The 22,940-nt window shown below is 44.7% G+C and overlaps 1 protein-coding gene and 1 long non-coding RNA gene across 4 annotated transcripts in view; one reads left to right on the forward strand and one right to left on the reverse strand.

Annotated features, from left to right (window-relative positions):
• The window catches only part of LOC142081691 (uncharacterized), a 40,268-nt gene extending 27,118 nt beyond the window's left edge, over positions 1-13,150 (forward strand). The window contains exons 6-7 of the long non-coding RNA XR_012673441.1: positions 636-726; positions 12,685-13,150. This is a non-coding gene — a long non-coding RNA (uncharacterized LOC142081691). The remainder of the gene's footprint in view (positions 1-635; positions 727-12,684) is intronic.
• Positions 13,151-13,252: 102 nt separating this feature from the next.
• Positions 13,253-21,363, reverse strand: TNIP2 (TNFAIP3 interacting protein 2). Of its 3 annotated transcripts, none has more exons than XM_075148595.1 (6): positions 20,716-21,363; positions 18,013-18,318; positions 16,003-16,086; positions 15,168-15,449; positions 14,667-14,786; positions 13,253-14,168 (listed from the first exon to the last, which is right to left on the reverse strand). In XM_075148595.1, the coding sequence occupies exons 1-6, from the start codon at positions 21,184-21,186 to the stop codon at positions 13,887-13,889; spliced, it is 1,545 nt and encodes a 514-aa protein (XP_075004696.1). In that variant the 5' UTR covers positions 21,187-21,363; the 3' UTR covers positions 13,253-13,886. The 3 variants fall into 3 exon arrangements, with proteins under 3 accessions (XP_075004696.1, XP_075004697.1, XP_075004698.1); XM_075148596.1 differs by having other exon boundaries at positions 21,097-21,338; XM_075148597.1 differs by lacking the exon at positions 20,716-21,363 and adding an exon at positions 18,973-19,056.
• Between the last annotated feature and the right edge of the window lie 1,577 nt (positions 21,364-22,940).

The following is a 22,940-nucleotide window of genomic DNA, read 5'->3' on the forward strand; positions in this document are numbered from 1 at the left end:
AAAGTCCTGTGGTATTTTGTCCCAATTTTTTCCCATGTTTTTCTTGACGTACCGTTTTCAAAGCACGGTGCTGTGCTTCAGCTGCACTTTATTAATGCCACGTGGAGCAGAGGGATTTCTTCACATCCAGCTGACAGCTCTGCTGTTTATCCTCTGCACTTTGGTGTCTGGCTTATTCGCAGCAGCCTGTGACTCAATCCAGCCTCTGAACCTTTTTGAAGAATTGCCCCATTAGTGATTCCTCGTCGCATATTTGTGCAATTCGTTAGACCTGAAACTACATAACTTTGCATTTGTCCTTGCTGAATTGCCAGCGTTTTCCAAACCACCTACCCAATTCACCAAAGCCATTCTGATTTCTTTCACCAATGCAATGGCACCTTCTTTTTGTTTGGGATCTGCATGTGTATTTAATACATCTGTTTTGTCCCGTCCCCCAAGTGCTAATGAAAATAACCGATTATTACATCCAGGACCGAACTTTGAGGAGCCTTCTTGATATATTCTCCCAGACTGATTTTTGCACCCCTTGAGATGATATTTTTCAGAGTTTGCGTATTGAAATGTCATGTGAAAATGGCACTGAAACTCTTGGTCTCTCTCACAATACCTACTGTTGTTCTTCTGTCCACAAGAGCTGTTATCCTGAAAAAGGAGGAAACAATCCATTTGACCACAAGTAGCCAACGTGGATTTGTCAAGAATAAATCACCCCCTTGATGTCAGGTAGGTGCTTAAAATCATCTGCTTGTTCCTTTGAGGAGGGGATTGAAGTTAGTTTGTTTTCATTTCAAAGATGTTTGTCCCTTGGGCACTTCTGGAGTTTCATCCATGACTTCTCAAATGAGACCGAGTATCTTTAGGAATTCAAAAAATTTAACCAATTATTATATTATGTCATTATAAACTTTGTGATGATTAGCATCCGTTGTTTTAAAAAATCTAATGTATCCAACAAATCCCTAGTTTAAGTTCATGCTCCCTTGTTATCACTCGTGACTGTTGTGTTAACCACCCTGTTACAACTGACTTTAGTAAAGACAGCAGGAACCGTGCACTTCTTGTATCAGATTTCAGTCTTTTTCTCTCGGTCGGAGTCCAACTCCTTCCTTTGTCTTCCTCTTTCAGTTTAGTATCAGGGTCCTGAATGCGGTATGCGTGCAAGTGAGATTCAGATGGACACACTGAAGTTCAGTGTAATTATATATAGATTCACTGTCATACTAAGATCAGAAATTCAGTAACATCGGTAGCGAATAATGCCCTTCTTTTCTTCACTGTAAGTACCAGCAATTCAGATCCTGGCTCAGAAAACAATGGAAGTGGTTTGTGCTTGGTCTTGCTCTAGTTCTTCAGTGGATGTAGATCAACATCTCAGGGCCACCTTCCTGCAGCCTAGGAAGGTGCAGAGGTTGCAGGTCGCTGCAAGGTGATGCACTCGCAAACTCATGGCAGAGTTTCCAAAATGACTGCTTGCTTTTAGTCAACGCCGCTGTTTCCTCACCTTTGTGAGCAATGGAGCCGCATCAGCGTCATAATACAGAGGAGGGAATACTACAACCACTGACGATATAAGTGTGAGTGATTTTTATGTTATCGCCCACTAGTTTGCGCATGGCCTGGTGTGATTCATCGTGTTCACAAAATGGGAGAGCAGCTACAAAGAGAGCGATTTAGAAATCTCATCCAATTGAGCTGTGAGGAAATCGGACATAACAAAAGAATGGAAACAGTTGCTGTATCCCAGGCTTACCGTAAAACCTTCACAAATTGCAAAAAATACAAATGTCATGGACCGTGAAGTCAAGAAAGAAGGGATAACTCTGATCATATCCAGCCAGGAGAGGGAGAGGGTCTAATGTATGTATAGTGAAACCATACCATCAGGATTTAACTTGCTGTGATTTAGGGGACCTAGCTATAAAAGAGGTACCTGCATTAGACCTCCCAGGTTTTCAAGGCTCTCTTGCTTTCTACCAGCAGCCGAGTTTTCAAAACAAGACTGTGCATTTGAATTAAGGAATTTCTAGTGTCTGCCAAAAAAAAGTGGAAGATTTCTTTCCTTCCTCTTCGCCCTCCATCCCTGCCAACAATGGACTGTGTCATCTTTCTTATAAACACTTCAAGAAGTGTTTGTTTTAGAAACCATGCCAAACATGCTGTTTTTCTGAATATTCAGCACTGGTTCCTGAAATAAGTGTGTCACTTCTTTGTCTAGTGTTTTAGCTGAGGTTTTAGGTGTCTCCTCTGTCTCTCCATTTACCTGTAGATCTTGAATACTTTGAATGTGGCAGTTAATAAATAAATATATAAAATCCCTTTCAGGATTGGGGTCAGAGCAGGAGAAAAGGAGAAATAGGTCTATTTTTTAACAGTAATAATTCATCAAAATGAGCAAGTGTTTTGGGTTTTGTTTGGTTTGGGGTTTTTTTGCTTGACTAGTGTCGAATAGCTCAAGCTGAGGTTACCCTGGGGGTCCTGGTAGGCAAGTTGAACATGAGCCATCGGTGTGCCCCTTGTGCTAAAGGTGGCTGCCGTCAGGCGGAGTGTTGCCAGCAGGCTGGGGGAGGTGGTCCTTCCCCCCTGCTCAGCCCTGGTGGGACACATCTGGAGCAGTGAGTCCAGTTCTGGGCTCCCCAGTATGAGAGAGACATGGGCATACTGGACAGAGTCCAGCAAAGGGCCACAAGGATGATTCAGGCCTTGGAGCATCAGTCAAACAAGGAGAGGTGAGAGCTGGGACTGTCCAATCTGGAGAAGAGAAGGCTCAGGGGGGTCTTCACAATCTGTATAAATGTCTGATGTGGGGGCAGTACAGAAGACTGATACAGACTTTTCTCAATGGTGCCCAGTGACAGGACAAGAGGCAATGTCCACAAGGTGAAATACATGAAATTCCCTTTAAACAAAAGCAAAAACTTTTCTACTGTGAGGGTGATTGAACCCAGAAGCAGGTTGCGTAGAGAAGTTGTGGACTCTTCATCCTTGGAGATGGTCAAAACCTGACTGGCCTCAGCCCCTGTATCTGGCCCTGCTTTGAGCCAGGGGGGTTGGACTAGATGATCTTCAGACCTTCCTCTCCCCAAGCTCAACTATTCAGTGATTTTTTGCAAACTTGCCATTGACTGTGACAGTCATAAATTTGATTTAGACAAATAATTCATGCCTAGACCTGTTGTCTTCATTCAGAAGTTCCAGTAAGTTTCTTTCTGTGTTTCCTTTAGGTGCTGGCTCCATGCCCATGTCCTTTTCTGTGAAGTTTAATTCCTATCAGTACTCTTGCATGCATACAGAATTTTCCATTATTGATTTAATGGATGCTTAAAAGCTATTCTACTGTTTATTTCCTAAAAATCCCTTTCTTCATGGTCAGTCTTGGCTTCCAAATCACTAAGTTTTTATAGCCTTCTGATGTGTTTATATTATCCTCTTTCATATTTGACCTCTCGCTTGCAAAGAGCTGCAGTGGAAATCCCAAACTCCAGACACACAAACTCAAGTTGACACTTTCTGAATCTGTAGTCCACAGCTCTTGCTTCAAAGAGATTCTGGCTTCCAAATGTGAAGGATCCTGCACTGCTTACACTGGGGTCTGAGTTTGTTACCTGCCTCAGCTGTCAGCCTCTTGTGTAGATCAGACTCATCTTGACTCATGAGCAATTGCATCAGTAATTGGAGTAATTGCACCAGTATAAAACTGTGTAGCTACAGGTTGTACTGGTTTGGTGCACTGAAGACCTGAAGGGCTGTTGCAGGTTGTGTTGCTACTACAAGTGCTCCCTGAACTCATTAGTGGCTGAACTTTCACTATTCAAACCATGCCTGTTTGGAAATAGGTGTTAATGACGTGTTGATATATTGAGTAAGGCAGGTTTGAACCACAGCCTGTTCATCGACATCAAGTAATGGGATGGGGTTGGGTGTATGGAGACTTGCTCATTGTTTTATAGCTGGGATTTTTAGTCAATATAGCTTTCAAAGGTGTTTTGGGTTTTTTTTAATGTAGTTAAAAAGGTGCATGATCATTGTAATTATTTAAGTAGATAACCCCCAAATGTGGGCGCAGCCTTAAACTACAGCAGTACATCAGGCCTCAGTTAGCCTCTTCAACCTGGGCATGTCGAATCGGTGACTGCCTAAAAGCGCAGGTGGGTGCAACTTGCTGGTCCTTGCAAAAACCGTCTGAGACAACTCAGGTACAGAACCAGGCCTGCCTGCCTGCTTGCTCGTTCTTTGTCAGCCACAGGGAGAAAAAACATTTTAAATAATGTGGAAAGCTATGGAAAGAAGAGCCCCAATGGAGTCTGTAGCCTGTGACCATACAAAGTGGCCGTACGTGTGACCTGAGGCTGAGATTATTAGCATACCCAGTCCAGGGCTTTCTCCATGAAATTGCAGGGTTGTCTCATTGAAACGATGTCAAAACAGTTGCACTATTTGCACAGAGCTTGTTCTGGTTTGTGTTAGCACCATCTGTAGAAAAACTGCAGGGATGCCCCTGGGTTGTGCACAGTGCCACGAAGCACAGCGCTTAAATGAGTCAGAGCCTTCTGTCTTCCTCAAGTTGAAAGCTGCATAGAGGAGACTGGAACTTGACTTTTAAAGTTGAGTCAAACATTAGCCACTTTAATATTAACCCTTACAACAATATTAACACCGGCTTGTAGACAAACTGCTTAAAGATTCAGAAGAATCGCTGAAGAGGTGCAAAAGCCCAGCTTCTTACTTATAGACATTGGGGTCCTTTTCTGTAGATGCTGGGGACATTATCTGCCCCTCTGGTTAAGGAAGCAATCTAAGAGATCAGTTTTGTGAATATCTCTGTGAGAAGTTATTATCTGTTCTCACTATTTGCTTTTGCACTATTGCAGCAAAACAGAAATACGTGCAAGTACGTTTAGTGCAGGCGTCCTTTTGGGGCTTGACTCAAAATCATTCAGCTGCCCAGACTCTAAAAGAGGCCCAGGTATAAATTTTGGTGACTGCAAGATCTAGGTTGTTTACAGCTGCTGGGAACACAAAGGCACAAGCTCACTGCAGGGAAGAGTAAAAGGTAGTGCTTGCCTGCCTTTCCAGGCTGTGAGAGTGGCTTTTACTGCTCGAGTATTTCCCAACCTTGTTACTGCCCAGTGTGTGTAACAACTGATATTAATGCACGCAAGAGAGTACAGCAGAGGCAGGGGGGAGAGTGTCCTCACGCTGTTTTGCAAGACTGCGCATTTGAAGTTCTTCAGCTGTGCTAAGAGGAAGTGGTTATTCAGCTTTGCTGCCATTTCAGGAAGGATGAAGCTCCAGTGAACTTTCCCTGAGAGAGTCACCTGGAAACCATAGAGGTAAAAATCAATATTTGCCCACTGCCTGTCAAAGGAGATGCCACCAGGAGGTAACTTAGGACAAGGTGAGCGCAAACCCTGAGTTGTGGAGAAAGGCAAGACCAGTGCTATCGCCACTGCACAGGAGTTACACTGGTCAGCACAAACTATTTTTTCCCCCCAATGGTTATTCTTAGGAGTTGAAGACTTTGACATTTTGTAGGAGGGGGTGCAGTGCCGTGCGACCGGTGTGTGTAGGTGCAACAAAACGAAGCATCAAAACAGTTCACAAAATAAGTTGTCACCCATTCTTTGGGTGACGGTGACGAGGTGGTTGTGCTCATTAGTTTTTTCCACTGCACGTTGTGCCTCCCCAGGAGCTGTCACCGTGCAGAGAGTTTAGGGGATTCCGCGTCTGGTTATCAAAGGATGGATCTTGTGTGGGAGGGGGAAGCCTGCCTGCACCCCACACTGGCTCCTAGTCTCAGCCACAGAGATTCATCTAAAAAGAGGACTTAGTGCACATAACTGTCTCTAAAACAGCCTGGTCTAGTCCACCACTTTGCCTTGGTGTCTCTTTCAAACAAATTCCATCTTTTTCCCCTTTCCACACCCTCTCTGCTCGGAGGCGAGTGCTGCAGAGCCGTCCCCTCTGCTGGGAGATGGATTCCTGGTTTGCCGGTAGCACAAATCTTTTGGCCTGTCAGAGACCTCCCATCGGTCCCAGCACACCACCGGGCACAATCTGTCTCCACCCCAAGTCTTTTGGTGATGAGAGATGCTCAGCTGGGGTGGGCAGTGCCACGGGCTCTGGGTCCTGCCCCAAGAACTCTTTTTGTGTTTGAGTGTGATTGGAATAGGGCAAAAGTGGGCTCTGATGATCAGTAAGTGGACTGTTCAGGAGAGAGAGAGGGCCTGGCCTCCTCAGTCCTATTAAAAGACATTATTTGTGGTTTTAAAGCTATTTTAGAGTCACAGGGGAGCTGTCGAAATTCTGCTTTATAAAAAAATGAGAGGTGCAAGCTCAGAGGCAGAGCTTATTTTGCCTCAATCACCCTCTAATAAAGGCTAAAATCTCTTCTTTTTTTAGCACAAGAAGTGTGTGTACCTGCACGTGCACGCCTATTGCCTGCTACACCCAAGTTTCAAATTCCCTGCAAACCACTGCATTCCTCGATCTCTCCCTGCTGATGCCGTGTTTCCTTCATCTATATCCCCTCACCTTCTCTTCAGAGGGTTGCTTTTCATGGCTAATTTTAGGCCTGACCTTGCAATTACTGGTACTGTGAGCTTCAGCTTCCTGTTTAAAAGCTGCTCTCAGGACGCGGCTCTGTAGCAGCGAGGTGAGTCTGGATTTCGCTCGCTCTTCCCGCAGGCTGTAGCCACTGTTCTGTAGGATCTTCATGTGCTCTGGACTCTCACGTCTCTTCCCCTCTCAACACGCTCACCCAGCGAAGAGCATCCCAGACGAATACTGGTAACTGGGAGGCTGTTGTTTTAAGAGCAATTAAGAGCGTTGGAGTAGATCACCATGGACCTCATTAATGAATTTGTAATTGCAGTAAATGAAAAGACTGTTATATCTTCCCACTCCTGCCATTGACACATGTAGGTTTTAACAACATTTAGACCTCATACTCTCTCCAGGCAGTTGCGTTTGGTGCGATGCCCCTCCTCTGCCTTGTGCAGCAGTGAAGCACAGACGGGCAGACAGACTTCCTGCACATCTCTGCTTCGTTGCTGGTGTGACATGGGACACGTCCCTCATCTTAAGAATCATCTCATGTACATTCACAGTTGGCACCTGTTTGATCCTTAACGACAGATACAACTTGTCCCTCCCAGGTGAAGGTTTGCTGGCCTCGTAGCAGAGGACGTGTGTTGCTGGAGAGCTGTCACTGGGAAGGAGACCTTCCCCACTGCTGTGCCCAAGTGGGCCTGCACCGAGGTACCCACACATGGGGGAAGATGCCCCCCTTAAAAACACATCCTTTCTTGTCCCCACCACACGTGTGTGTAACAGGTGCTGTTTCAGTGCATCACTTAACTGCCTGGAAAATATGGTGTGTTTTAGGGGTCGTGCCATGTTGTGAGTAAGGAGGGGTCTGGAAGGTGCAGGCTGCTGGTGGACTTCTGCCCCGCTCGCCTCTCTGTGCTACTGTTGCTTTTCTGGCTCTTTGCTTTGACTGTCCTGTTGTGACATGTGACGGCAGGGGTGGGCTTTTGCAAAGTGCTCGAACAAGTCTCAGATGCCATTATGGATGGGAACTGCTCTGTTTTCTAGGGACCCTACACCAGGTCTCTTATGGGGCTCGGTGGCTCTGGCAGTGCAAAGCAGTCAATGCTCAAGAAGCAGTTCCTAAAATGAGCCCAGTAGGTGCATCTCATGGGTGACAGATGTTCCTGCTGGTAAGGGTCAACCACTACTCAAGTTCAGGGCTCAAATTGGGACTGGTTTTGGTGGAGGGCAGAGAGGCCCCTTATCACAGCAGCCAGGATCAAAGGAAGATCCCTTTTCCTCCAGAGATGTCTGGTTCCCGTCTGCCAGCTGTCCTTGGGGGTGGCACATGGGAAAGCTCTGTCCTTCCACCTGGGGAGGCAAGAACAGGCCTTGCAGAAGGTGGAGCAGCTGCTCAGTGCTGAGATCAGAAGAGGAGCAGAGAACCACTAAATTAGACCTGCATCACTGAGGGCAAGTTCAGACAGTGGGAAGGAGGAGTAGGATGCTTTTATAAACTCTGCTCAGCTGTGGTGTGCATGAGTCACTTCACATCCCACCAAGTCCCTCTTGGTAGATGATGTTCTTCTTCAAATGTCTGTGGACCTTTGCATGCCTCTCTGGATGCCTGAGCTTCCTTCCTTGAGGTGTGGTGGTGATGGTCAGAATGAGGGCTGATTCCTCTGTGGGTGTCTGAGCTCCTTTCTTTACTCCTTTTCCCCCTCATATGAGCTGGGATCGCTTAGTCCAAGGAGATCTGAGCTCCTCTCACACCACTGTGTGTCCCGAGAGAGATGGAGACCCTGCCCTGTAGTCTGGTCTGAGACCTGCTTCCTGCTTCGCACCGGGCAGGAAAAACCCCAGGGCTTTTGTGAGTGGGACCAGCCACAGTGGGGCTGCTCCCAGAGCTGGTACGCGTGCCTGTGGCTCTCCTCCCAGCCCGGGGCCCAGGTGGCGGGCGCAGGTGGCTGGCTCGCAGAACTGCAGCTGGCCTGGCCCAGGGAGGGCTGCGGGGGCACAGCTGGAGGGAGACCACAGGTTGGCACCTTGCCTCCGTGCCAGCCAGGCACTATTCCCTTGCTGTGGGCTCCTGTCTCGGCAGAGAAAGTAACCCCAGGCATCGCCCAAGTCCGGACCGCTGTGGAGCAGGACATCGAGCTGTGGAACCCGCTGTTCCATTCAGCCGTGCCGTTCTGGGCTGTGCAGGGGAGGTTTGGGACGCGGCTGGAGGAAGTCTGGCTGCAGCAGGAACCAAGAAGCTCAGCAAGGCATGGGGTGTGCTAGGGCCGGCTGAAGAGCCGGCGGGGCAGACACCAGGCTTGCCTGGTAACGCGTGCGCCCCTCCTGTAAAAACTGCCTGTGACATTTGTGTGTAACCAAGAAGGTGTCTATCGGCAATTAAAAAAACCAACCAAACAAACACCAAAACAACAACATGCTTTTTGTGTGAAGACAAAGAGATCGGGTGAGTGCAGGATGGGGGAGGAGGGGAGAGAGAGGGTTGCAGTGGTGACAGGGAGGGGATTGAAGGTGGATCTGCAAGCGCTGCAGAACTGGGTCCCACTGCTCTTTCCTCCCTCCCACTCCTTGAGAAATCAGGGTGTGAAAGCCTCGGGCAAGGTGAGTTTGTGTGACACCGAGGAGGTGGGCATCAGCACGAGCAGCCAGAGCTGCCCTGCTCGCGGGTGCTTGGCCCAGCCATCAACCAGCTCTCCGGAAGGCATGCCAGAGGGCTGGCCCGGTCAGGAGAACAAGCGTGGTTAAGCCAAGTACAGACTTCAAATGTTGGGGGGTTTTTTTGTGCCTCTTAGAAATAAGCTGTCTCGTAACCCGCCATCTGGTTCAGTGCTGTTCAAAATGGAGCTCTGTGTGCTATGGAAATATCTCAAGCTCCTGAGGGGGGTTATCAGCCACTATAGAGGCCATACATCCAGTGCATGTTGTGAAGAGTTCTTGCACAGCTTCTTACCAGTAAATGTAAAAAAGGCAGAAAAAGTTGACGTACTAAAGAGAAAGGGGAAGAATGCACTGGGCAGCAGCAGGAGTGGAGGCTGTGCCACTCGGGACGGTTGGAGCCCTTCAGGAGCCCCTGTTTCAGCAGTTGCTGCAGCACCTTGTAAACCCCCACCTGACCTTGCTGCAGCTCTGACCCCCTGGCTAGGACGGCCGGCGGCAGCGAAAGCTTTAGTGAGGGTGCTGGACTGCGTTTTGCCCTTAGTGAGCAATTTGAGGCATCAGATGAGAAGGCAGGAGCGCTTCACCTGATACCCCATCCTGCTGCTGAGGTCCTGCTGGGTTGACCTAGTGCTTTGTAAGTATTTCTTATGCTTTAGGTTTTTAGCTGACCCACCCCCAGCTGATAGCTGCTGGAGCATGGTACTAGGAAATATTGCTACAGCATACTTTGAATTCACATAGGTTTTGTAGAAAAAGAATTTGAGACTTCCCTTTTTTAGAATGAGAAGCACTGCTGTTCTGAGTACAACGGTGTGGCATCTTGTTTGGAATTTCCCTTGCTTTCTATATATACACATGCAGCGAAGCCACAGGAAATGGAAGTTTAAAAAAAATATCATAGAGCATAGGTATCTGCTTCTTGAACAAATTTTATTCTTGTAGTTGGTTTTATTATTAGTGAGCACTTAATCTTGAGGCATCGTTTAAGGCTTGTTTTAAAAGGTGTGATATCCTAAATCATTGGAGGGGGAAGCAGACATTGCCTTAAAAGCTGCAGAAGTTCTGAGAAGCCTTTTAGGCTCTATACTACCCATGCTACAGAAGACAGCATTATTGTTGAGCTTCTCTCCCTTGGGCTTTTGGGGTAGGGACCAACTTCTGAGGCTTCTCCCAGTTGTATTTTCTGAGGTTCAGTGAGTCAGTCTTGCCTACAGCTGCTGTCGTGATTGTGTGCTAAGGGCCTACTTCTGCTTGGCAACCAGCATAGTTATTAGTAAACAGCATTTACTTTAAGATCCCAAGCAAAATACGTTATAGTTAGGTCCAGGAGTAACGAGAACCAGCTTGCCAGCACTTGGAGGATGTATGGTCCGAAAACCTCATTGTTGGTGAGACAGCTGCTCAGGAGCTCTGAGCTTGTCCTGGTTCTGAACTCAGGCTGGTTCGGAGAGCAAAAGCGAGGGAAGGTAAACTTAATGAGGGAGAAATTTTAGGAGAAGGGATGGACTAATCATGAAGGTAATTGATCAATTACATCTTGGCAGCTTTTAATATGCTAAGACACATTCCTACAAGTCCCAGAAGAGACAGTTACCCTGCCTCCTCCCAGCCTCCCTGGACCTACAGAGGTACCTCTGTCTTTCTTAGAGTATTGGCATGCCTCTCCGGTACGGGCATTGCTCACCAGCAGTGAGAGATTTCCGGAAGCCTAAACTGGCATTAACTTTGCCTGATAACAGGGTTCAGTTATCTTGGATGCCTTTTGTTACCAGTACAGCAAATAAGGAACCGAGTCCCATACGGTCACATAGTTTTTCTGTATGGTTTCAAGAGTCTCTTGTGTGAGGACTTGTTTCTGCAGTTTTACAGATGATGTGTATTTCAGTGAACAAGTGTGGTACAAATGGATAATGAAAGTTCATAAAGTTTATGCTATTGAAGTTCCTTTCATTTTATGCAGTTACTTTCTTACTCATATGCCTTTATTGCTTTCTTTTGGGAAAGGAGCTGGGTTGCTTTTGCCATTTAACCAAACAAGACATGCACTACTTGGATGGCCATCCAAGTGGCAGAGAAAACCAGTGTGAGGCCAGAAGGAGCTTTCCTTAATTTAAAGGGTTCAAAAAATGCTGGGAACTCATGGCTGCTTTCACTTCAGTGTTGGGGCAGTGGAGCTGACAGTTTTAATGCATTCTGGTCTACAAGTTGAGGAACCTGAATTGTGAATGTAGGTGGTGGCAGTAATTGCTTGGGATGCCTTGGTGTGTATGCTTTGCCTGGTGAGGAGAGGGCAGGTAAAGATTTTATACTGTTTCTTCAAGAGATCTACCAGTGACTTTAGTGTAAAAGTCAATAGACAAGTTTTCTTAGGAGGAATAGTTTATGCCCTACAAACATCTGCATGTAAGACACTGGTAGTTCTTCATAGGGTGTGTAACTGGTTTCTTGGTTAAGACAAAACAAGAAAGAAATAGGTAAGGCTTTTTACCAGCTGGAAAAAAAAAACTCAGTAGGAAACAGTAAAATAAAATAGCCCTGAAGTGAGGTATTTTTATACTGAAAAACATCAGATCTGTTCTAGATTTTTGCCACGGGTATTCAAATTCCAGTCATTTATTGCATAGCTTTAGGTGGCAGCTGTAATCTGTGCTTGACCTATAACTTCACCTGTTTGTGTCTGTTGGTCCAGTGTGGTCCTCTGTGGAGACATATCCAGTTTCCCAGCATTGAAGTGCCCTCCTTTCCCAGCATTCGGACTCTAACCTCGGCTCTGACAAGGGGACTAATTCACAGGTCTTAAAACCACAAGAATATGTACTATTAATTTCTGTGTACTGCAGACTGCAGATTCTCCTATCTAATTCTTGCATCTATTCCTAATAGTTCTAGGTCAGTCTGCCCAACTATACCCACAGGGATTAATGTGAGTGGAAACTTATAGCAGACTTGAGCTTCTGTTGGACGTATATTAAAGCAGCGATCATCTCAAATGCAATAAAAAACAATGCATTGCCAAGATCTAACTTACTTTATTGTTGTGTTTGTAATGTGAATCACTAAAAAAAGGTCCATATTCTGCTGTGTCAATCACTGACAATATAGTATTGGTGTACACTGAAGCTGTAAACAAGGTTTGTCTAATGAGAACAGTCAGAAAAAGTAAGATTATCTTATGCCACAGGAAGTTTAATCATATGTTTCTCAGCCTATATTCTGTGGGCTGCATCTGATCTCTAAGACCTTAAAAGGCGATGTATAAAATGGTCACTAAAAAAAAAAAAAAATCTGTCTGTTTGTGCATGTTGTGTTGGAAGAAAAAACAGCTAGTAATGAATCGCAAGCAATGAGTTCAAGATTAGATTAATAAAAACCATTGCACCTGCACACTGCATGCAATGGCCCATGCATCTTTTTTGGTAATATCCCACCTAAGGCAACATTGGCATAATCCATCATCTTCCTTTGGGGCTGTAACAGGATCATGATAAGGAAATACCAAGGAAAATACCCACAATCCTCCTGAAGTGTAGTACTGGGAAGGAAACAAAACAGAAGACAGTAGTGGTGTTATACAAAATAAGTTTTCTTTCATTATGAAAGGTCATGGTTGTACTAGGCCTTTACTTTGTCTGTATCCCATCCTTAACTCCAGCTCTGACATGGTGAGAAACACCTGGAGCCAAGGCTGAAAAAACCTGTGGCCCTGTTACATTTGTACGTTACCTTCTAATACTTCTTCTCATAACAGTCCTCTGCTATTTGTTGAAGTTATATCTCCAGTGTAGATAGGATAAGAAGAAATTTAAGCCAGCATCGGCATCATCACAGATGTGTGGCAGGGTAGGGCGTTAAATGTGTTCTCATGCATCTGAAAGGTCATTCTTCCTCTCATAAATGAGGAGTGATTTTTCAACATATTTGAAAATAGTCTGAGACACTGGTTATCACTCATATCTGAAACCATGACATTTAGTTAGCCCTTAGTATAGTTACTGGGACTATTTCACATTTAAATACTTACACTGAAAGAGACATTCTTGACCACTTTACTAATGTAGTAAAGCAACTGCACAATCACTTTTATTATAAAAATAATCCTTAGGTAAAATAGGAATACAATCAATAATTACACAAATACACATGTACAAACGTGTAAATTTTCTGTATGGCACAGAAAAAATAAATATCCCTGTACATTGTTTCTGTGCAAAAAGACAGGCTAGTTTTAGTCAATAACCAGCCCTTCTATGTTATCTCCACTTCTCCTGATTTCAGTTGAACACAAGGATTTTCAGAGGAGATGTCTGAAAGTTCAGCCTCAATAGACAAGAAAATACTTTCGCTTTTAATCCAGATAAAGCACAGTAAGATTTTTCCTATCCTCTGCCAAAAAGCTCCTCCCCAGTTCTTCGGCCCACATTTTTGGAAGAGGAGGAAAATTTCAAGTTCAATAATTTTTTTTACAGCAGCCTTCAGACAGATACACTTTGCTTTATCTTGAAGTCTCATACAGTCCAAGAGAAGGTGAAATCCAGTAAGAGGTAGATATTGTTCATCCTCCTAATTCCTAAGAGCTGTCCATTTGAATCACTCTGTTTTAGGACCGTAGGAGATATGTATAGAGGAAAGTTTTACTCTCTATAAAGTAGTGATCGACTTACATGGCTCACATCACGTGGTCACTGACAACATTCAGCAACGTGCTTGAGGAATTCATCACTGAGTTCATCACTGAAAAACCTCATACAATGAGGGCATCTAAGTTCACCCTGTGCCCTGCCCTCGGATCCTGAGTTTCCATTGTCCACAGGTGGAGAAGCTTGTTCAGACTGTGAAGATGTTCTTCTCAGGCCTGTTTGGCCCGGGCTATTGCCTCTTAGATGTTCAACGTTCGTCTGTACGTACATATGATTTTGGTTACCAACGTGAACTCTGAAATGACTGCTTGTGTCTCTTGAGTCCTAGAAAGAGAAAGAAGAGCTCTTGAAAAAGAGGCAGTAAAAAGATATTCTTTAACAGAATGTTTTATCACCTTTATCTGAAACACTGCTCATGTTTTTATCAGAATATTGGTAACTAAAATATCCATCAGTTTTTGCAGTTTTATTAATATAGTTGTAAAGAAGGCTTGTAGAAAACACAGAATATAGCCAGCATGCTACTTTAAAGATGCCACTGTTACAAGAGTCATGGCTGTCCTTCTCTTCCTTCTAAGAATTCCCCCTTACTATGTTGATCCAAAATGGAAGGAAAATGGACTGGAAAGGGGTATCACATGTGTATTGGGAAGCATCTCCACTAGAACCCAGACTATGAAATAATATAAGTTTTTGATAGCTGCACTGAGCTGAAATGGTTTTAGAAGTACTAAGATTTTTTTTAAAATATATTAAAGTATATTTTAGTCCTGAATTCTGTTGACATGCTTTAATTGAAAAACTAGCATATTGCTTTCTTACCTGTCTTCTTGCTAGCTGGTGTTGCAGACATGCAACTTCTGCCTGAAGCTCTTGTATTTTACTCTGTGCTCGTTCTCTGTCTGATCTCTCAGATGTGAAATCATCTTTATAAACTAGGACCTGAAAAAGAATTATGTTCATGTTTTATAAATTAGAGCATTGGCAGGTTAGTTTAAAAAGTTGAGGCTGTGATTCCTTTGTTTGTAAATACTTATTTCCAGAATCTCAGTATTATCTTCTCTATCATATCTGTACTTTAAAGGTATTTGTATTTCTTTTTCAGATCTTTCATATTTTGTATTAACTAATGTAGTTCTTTAAGTAGTGAGTTTCCTTTAAATCTCTGTTGTTATCTGTATAGTATACAGTATCTGTATAGCCAAATGTGGCAAGACAAGTGGCAAATGTCAAAAGAAATAATTTCATTTTTTCCCCCTTGAACTTCAGTGGTCTGGGGAGAAACTAAGAATTCCCACCTCTAGGAAATAGAAACTTAATGACCTGTTGCTCCAGCATTTGTATGCGCTCATTATCTCCTTCACTAGCCTTCTTCACATCTTCTAATTCTCTCTTTGTTTTTAGGCATTCATTCATTTTTTCTTCCAGTAGCTTGTTTAACCGGAATATCTCTTTGTGCATCAGGTCAGAATTTGTTTGTGCTGAAGTTACACCGTGCTGCTGCTCCAGTTGTGACTTCATCTCTTTTAGCTGCAAGTGGAGTCGCTTCACATACTCATCCCTACTCGCATCATATTTCTGCCATTTTGCATTTAAGTCTTCCACCTGAAAGATTACCCCAGAGATTCATGAAGAACATGAAGACACAAACGTGAAGACACAAACTTCTAAGCTTTCATAGAATGTCTGTATGTGCAGGACCAAAATTCTCTAAAAGATAATATAACATGCTGACTCAACTGCTGAGTGTGGATAAGCCACTTTGTAGGAGAGCAGAAGATTATCATGCTATAAGCCAGGCTCTTCACAGGCAGCCTTCCCCATTTGCTAATCCATAGGGACAGTATTAAATAATATGGAATGGGAGGGGTTGGCAGTCACCCTGGACCTAGTGCTGTTCTCCTGGGGTGGAATATCGATGCATGGAAGGAACACAAAAACAATTTTCTTCTGCAGTGTATTTTTAACAAAAAAAAACCAATACGTTAAAAATAATGTAATAAGTTGTTCTTACCTAAGGGAACAAAGGCTATGTGCCATGTTGAAAGGACTAAGAAAAATTTTGGACTTGCATTAAACCAGGACTCACCTATTCCAAATTTACTGTAATTCAAAATACTCAATCAAATCTTATCTTGTACAAAATGAAAGTACTCACATGAGATACTTTTTGTTTTAACATCCTGTTTTCATCTTGTAGGTTGCAGATAAGAGCTTGAAGTGAAGTTTCATTGTCTAAAAGCTATAATTTTCAGATAGAAGTGTTACTTTAACATAAAAATCCCAAATTCTACTTAGCTATACTGTTAAGCTGGAAGTAATCTTTTTTTTAAATTCCTCTAAAACTATTTGCTATCACTGAAACACATACATACATCTAGGTCTACTTATTTCTATATAGTATATTTCTAAATACTAATAGTATAGCCTACAGCTTTTATTTTTAATAAGCATAGCAAAATGTACTCAAGTTTTTATCACCATACTATTGCTTTCAGATAGATCTGTGTGGTGTCATAAAAACATATGTGTCTTTTAAAATTCTGAGTCTACTAAAGGTAACAAGAAAAATACCACACATCTTACATGCATGAGGATCTACGCTGATGACAACAGAGCTTAAGAGTTTACACAAACTCCTTGGAAACTACTTGTTTGGAGTGGGGGAATGCATGACAAAGACGCAGATATGCCTTCACCTTGCTTTGTTATTACTGTCAATTTTGGCCAGTACTAGGAAGAAATTACTGAGGGGAAAAAAACCCTGCTTGCTAAATAATTGACTAAAATGATAGCCCTTTTTTACAGTTGTGACATCTGCTTAAAAAAAACCCCCAGTGTACATGAGTAATATAGAGCACTTTTGTACAAAATTCCCTAGAATCAGCTAGTAATTGCATCTAAAATTTCTCTTCTTCAACAGGGAAGTCCCCATTGTACAAGGTTAGCTACTTATTACATATATCAAAGTCAATCAAGTTTCCTGTCTATCAATTACACGTAAAATATGATAATACTAAATCCTTCAAGTCCCTTAAAAAGTCGTTTTTTCTTATATCTAGTCAACCTCTATTTCTTACAGGTAGCTTTAATGTGAATAAGTTTTCTTTGGAAATGCTCCTGGGATGTTTTACAAAGTAGAAGTCAGCAATGTATAGAGTTTATCATAAAAGCATAGAGGAGTGGTCATGTGAAACAGCATTGCCACTATGTAGCAGTAAGAGCATGAGACAAAATCATTCTTTTTTGTGAGAATTGGCTGTAGCATCCTACTCAATACTCTGATCTGTTACTGGAGGCAGCACCTCTAATGTTATTTCCTTATGGTATTATCATGAATTACCTAACGACTCTGAACCATGATTTCTGGAACAACAGAACAATACGATCTACCTCTGCCCTACACTGAAAAGCTTCAGCTAAGGTGATGACGCGGCAAAGCCACGCAGCCATTAGCAAAGTACACCAAAATCCAGGTGTTTCTTTGTGCCCCTCAGTGGCATTTCTGCCACCTTCCTATCACGAAGCCATTTTTCTAAACGTCCCCGCTGGAGAGAAACATTGCCTTGCAGTGGGGGGCCATGGGGGAACCCCATGGCCAAGGAAAAAAAGGTAAGATGCCTTGACTCATTCTTCCCTAAGCAACTTTCTGTAGGTCTGTACTATGTGTACAAAGCCAAATCCTGATCTAAGACCATGTACTATAGAATTCTTAATATAAATACTACTTCAAAATATTTCTATTTTGTGATTTAAATGCTTAAACAAGTAATCAGGAGATATCACATATAAAAGCACTGCACCATCTAGTGATGCACGGATGCATGCTGCAGTGTAAAGAAGGTACTGTCTCCTGTATATGCAGGGAAAAATTGTAGTCATAGAATTGCTGAGGTTGGAAGGGACCTCGCAAGATCATCTCCTCTCCAAAAAAACCCTCTGATGATGACATAAGTGAGATGGCCAAAATGCAAGTGATTGACAACTGGTTCCATCCCAAATTTTTGGTACTCGGAATTATTTAGAGCTTGCCATGGTAGTCTTTTCACCCTAGATGAAATTATTTGAAGGGATGTTTCTCACCATTCCCCAGTTACAACTATCCTATTGTAATTAACACCTCAGAAGCTAGTAAGACTTTAAAGAAACACAGTAGCAGTAAGAATACCTGATTAGATCTTTCAGTAACTATCTGGTCATCTGAATTTCCCTTCTCTTTTCGTTGCTTCTCTTCTAGACATTTTGCCAGATGTTGACACATTTCTGCTGTGGATGCTAATTTGCGTTGAAGTTGGTGAGTTTCATCCGTGAGTGAACGGCACAAAACATCGCTGGTGGCCTGAGCCCTCTCTCTCTCTGCCAAGCTCTTCTGAAGTCGTAAGATTTCTTTCTCCTTTTCATATGGAGGCTGATTTATCATCTGCTGTATCTCTCCATTTTTCTCCTCTAGTTGCTGATTCAACTTCTGTACTTCCTAAACATAAGGGGGAGGGGAAGTTATTTAAAACAAAGTGAACTCAAAAGCCAAAATATTTCTAAGACTAAATTCCACGTTGCAGTAATTCCATATTGCTCCTGTACTCACTGCAAAGTACTTAAAAATTAAAATAAATCCAATTCATTTCCATATAATCATTCAACCTTGGAACTGACAGATCAGTCAGTCAAAATCAAGAACTGCTCGGACAGCTATACAAGCACTTCCTAGTCAGTAGAATGAAGAGATCAGAAACAACAAGCAAAAATTCAGGAAGATTCTATGAAAAGATATACAGCAGCAACAAACTAAAGATGGAACTTACTTACAAGAAACAAAGTAGTTTAAAAGGAGTAACTATGGAGACTGAGAAATGCTTACTGGTCCTGCATTCTAAATTACTAGATAGCAGAGATTTTCCTCAAAAAAAAAAATGGAACTGGAAAGTTATCTTATCAAAAACCAGTGAAGTGTATTCATTGCCTGGCACTGTCACAAGGACAAAGCAGAGGGAGCATACACAGCAACTTTCCGACCTAGGAAAGGATGAGTGGTAACGACAAGCAAACAGAAAATGAAATCCGTGTGGCAGCAATGACTCTATTTTGGCTATAGCTGACTCTCCAAGGTATGCGAGGGGATCTGACATACTCTTAGTTGCTGCACGTTCTTGTTGAATTGGAAGCTCTGTGGGATCATCCGCACTGCATTAAGTTAACGTCTCTGCAGGTGTTTTGAGAAGGAAGAAGTTTGCTTGCTGACTGCGGTACAACCACTGTGTAGTACCATGCATCTGAGGTACACCAGTCCTGACTTTGTCAAAAACAGCTTCTGCTTGATATCCTCCAAAAGTAGCGGATGCTGGTAGCAGAAACCTCTGCAGCACTGCTCCTCCAGAATCAATGATGCCCTGGATGCCAACGTAGACCATGACACAGGTACAAGCTTGACTCTACCCTTCCAGTTTTGGAGAGTGCTAATGGAGCTGTAAATCACAGGGAGCACTCTTCTTTGCCAGCACGTAGGCCTCTGACTTCACAAATATCTTTTTTTGTTGTTATTATTTTTAGTGACTCTGATTGCAGTGTTTCTGATTGCACATAAAATATTTATTTCTAAAAAGAATAAAATTAATATCTAACTTACAGAAATAGCACTTACTCTTATTACTGACGTTTAAATTCTTTAGCATCATGCTAAATGCTAAATTTCCCCTTTGCTATAAAGACATTCAGCATCAGACTTCAAAATATATTCAGATACCACAGGTTTGTCATCTGTCTGCAAAGTGTCAGTAAGATCATCTTTTATTACAAATTTCCAAACTTGAACTTATTTAAATGTATTTTAGGTGAGTGTCATATATGGAAAATGTTTTGTATAAGCCATTAGGTCAAGAGATTACTTATGACAAAAATACTTGTTTCAATTTTAAGTACTGCTTCTCGGTTTGGAAATTCCTTTATGCAGCTTCATATAGAAAGAAATGCTTTAAAATTCTTTAAGTATTTCAGACTGAACATGGGAAAGTCTTAATGACAGTAACAAAAACACCACTTGCGGAGAATGGGAGGGGATGCAGTTTTGAAACTTTTTTTTCTGCCATAAAAAATACCAATTTCCCTAATACATCTCTTCACAATCCAGACTTGCCAATTACTTCTTCAAGTATTAACGTAATGCCTTACTGTCAATACAAAAATCCATTTTTAAGTGCACGTTAAAAAAAAAACACTTTACTAGAAAAAGCGGTGGCATCAGTTGTTTATCTTACAGAAGAAAACTGTTGCATCTGATAAAGAGGAGGGTCTTCACTAAGTAATATGGAACTTCCAAACTTAAGAGATTTTTACTCTTTTTCCTTCTCCTTGTGAAAATAGTTGTATGAAGATTTATAATGCCATGCTAAGTTTTTGTTTTCGGATTTTACGGTTTACCTTCTTGAACTTAATGCAGTGGGAACTACTGTTGGACACAGATGCCAGAGTTGCTTTGAGCACAGTCCAACTCTGGGCACGCAGCGATAAAGCAAGTCCTGTCCAACGCAGCAGTGTTGCGTTGCGGGCATCAAAACATCTGCTCTTTTGTCCGCTGCCACCACCGCCTTGCTGTGCCACCCCGGGCAAGTCACTTAAACCACGTTGTCAGCCCTGGTGCCTGCGCACCCCCATCTGTTTCCATAAACGCGAGTGAGCAGTCTGAATGCAAAACGTCTGCATCCTCCATTCAAGACAACCACTGCTGGACTTACTAAGCTTAAATTACTCATTTTTCTAGAGAGGAGTGCGGAAGCACAGCTCCCGGGGTGAATGCTGCGGCCACTCCGCGGGTGTGCGCGCACCCGTACCGAGGTGCTGCGTGCCAGCGCTACTTCGAGGGCACTCGCGGTTTTACCTGGCTGAGAGCTTCCACTCTGCGCGCCGAGAGTCGCTCGCTGTCCCTGAGCTGCTCCCTGGCCTGGCCCAGCTGCTCTAGCAGGCTCTCCACCAGCGAGCGGGCCGGCTCCGCGCCCGCCGCCCCCGCCTCGCCGCCCGCCGGCGGCTGCTGCTGGCGGGCCAGGCTGCTCCGCAGCTCCCGGATCGTCGCCTCTTTGGCAGCCAGCTGCAGCTGGAGGTGCTTCAGTTGCTGAGCGGACTCGTGGTACAAGGCGCAGAGCGCGTTGTACCGAGGCACTTTGTTCTTCAAGCTCCTGTTTTCCCGGTGCAGCTTCTCCAGCGTCTCCTCCACCTGCCTGAAGCGGGCCGCCAAGGGGTCTGTACTGCTACCCTCGCTTACCGAGCACATGGCTGGGGAAGGTGAGCTGCGGTCACGCTGCTGCCCCTTCTCTTTCTTCTCCAGGGCGAGCAGTAATCCGGCCAGGTGCATATAAACCCGAAGAGGAGCCAGGCAGGGCCGGGGCTGCTGCTCTCGCTGCTGCTTCGCTCTTCCGCCTTCCCCGTCATGGGAGGGGGATGGCCGCTCTCCTTTAAGGGCTCGCAGGACCTGCCTACTGCCCTTCCCCGCGCTCCGCCTCTGCGGAGGGGGGGAATCCCGCCGCGGGGGAGGGCAGCGCCTTACCCAGCCGCCAGCGCGGGAGCCGGGAACGGGGGCAAGGCCGGCCGGGGAACCCCGGCGGGGGGTGAAGAGGAGAACAGGCAGCTGGGGGGGGGAAGCGGGAGCTGAAACCTGGGGGAGAGAGGGGGCCCGGGCTGGGCGGGAGGCTGCTGAGAGGATGGGGGAAGTCCGGGCTGAACGAGGGGCTGAGGTGGGAGACTGCTGAAGGAGGGGCCGCTGAGGGGAGGTGGCTGTGGTGAATGCGGGGGAAGACTGCTGAAGGAGGGGCCGCTGCGGGGGGAGCTCGGCCCGGGGAGGACGAGGGGCCGGTGAAGGGGCTCCAGGCCGAAGGAGGGGGAGCACAACCGCTCGGGGGCGGAGGGGGTCATGGCGAAGGTGGGACCGGCGAGACGCCGCTGAGAGGGAGAAGGGGGAGCGAGGGTCCTTCGAGGGGCTGGCCCCGCGTTGCGAAACCCCCGTAGCGCGGCGTCCCAGCAGAAGCCGCTGCGGGAATTTCCCGGCTCGGAAGAGGACTTCCCCTCCCGGCGGCGACCCCCGCGGCCGGGCCGCTCGCCCCTCTCCGCCTCCCGGAGGGGCCACGGAGGTGGCCGGGCCGGCGCATGGGCCGCGACTGGCGGGGGCCGCCTCCTCCCCGCGGCCGTGCCACCGCCTCCCGACCCTCGCCGCGGGGCGGCGGGTGGGCTTGCGGCTTTGCCAGTGCGAGCAGTGCAGAAAAACGCCCAGAAAGTCTTATATAGTGTGTTGGATCCGCACCGGTAGCAACGGGAGGGCTTTGGACCCAGGCAAAGCAGCACATCTCTCCTCAAAGGCTGCACACCTTTGCGGATTTTGAGGAGAAGCTTGCTTAGGAAGACCTGAAAGAGACCAAAATCTTCTAGTCATCAAAATTCATTTCATCAGCTAGTGTTTATACCCTCACAGTTGCATGTGGATGTGAGCAGAGTTGGTGAGAGTAAAACCAGCTGCCTGACACTGAGCTAACAGACGCCTATCGGCCATCCCCGTGGTGGATAACCTTTATTAGCAGCATAGCGATAGAACCCGTTAACCAAGGATATAGCGATTCGAGAGCTTACATTTCTCGTAGGAGAAGAGTATGGTGAGTTGGACTGATGTAAAGTGTTTTTTGGATTGGTTTAGTTATCAGCTTGGGAGGAAAAAGCCTTAAACCAGTACAAAAATAAAGCCTGGGTTACATTTGATTATTACTTGTAATAATGTTTATTGTGTGTATATATGCATGTATATAATAACGTATACAACACGGAGCTCTATGTGTGCACACAACCTTACTGCACTAGGTGCAACACAATCACAGAAGGTGTTTCTGGATCAAAAAGCTCATCTGTCCAATTATAAAGCAAGTGAAAATCACCGCATGCAAGTGGTAGAGGGGGTAAAAAGAGAAGTCTTTAGTCAGTGTGGTAGAGAGCAGCCTCCTGTGTTAGCACCTCAGCTACTCGTAAGTGTCAGGGTAAAAAGACACAGCAATCAAGAACTTGTGAGGAAGAATTTACAGGAATCAGAACGTGATGAAAGGAGAAGATACTGAACTTCAAAGTTGA

This window comes from Calonectris borealis, chromosome 4, assembly GCF_964195595.1.
Source record: "Calonectris borealis chromosome 4, bCalBor7.hap1.2, whole genome shotgun sequence".
Lineage (NCBI taxonomy): Eukaryota > Metazoa > Chordata > Aves > Procellariiformes > Procellariidae > Calonectris > Calonectris borealis.

What these genes read in the sequence shown, in the direction of transcription:
- TNIP2 (XM_075148595.1), bottom strand. Translation starts at nt 21,186, where the DNA reads ATGCACCTGGCCGGATTACTGCTCGCCCTGGAGAAGAAAGAGAAGGGG. An exon ending in TAAAACAAAAAGTATCTCAT is followed by an intron (nt 15,450 to 16,002) that starts GTGAGTACTTTC and finishes GTAATCTTTCAG; the next exon opens with GTGGAAGACTTAAATGCAAA. An exon ending in ACCAGCTAGCAAGAAGACAG is followed by an intron (nt 14,169 to 14,666) that starts GTAAGAAAGCAA and finishes TTCTCTTTCTAG; the next exon opens with GACTCAAGAGACACAAGCAG.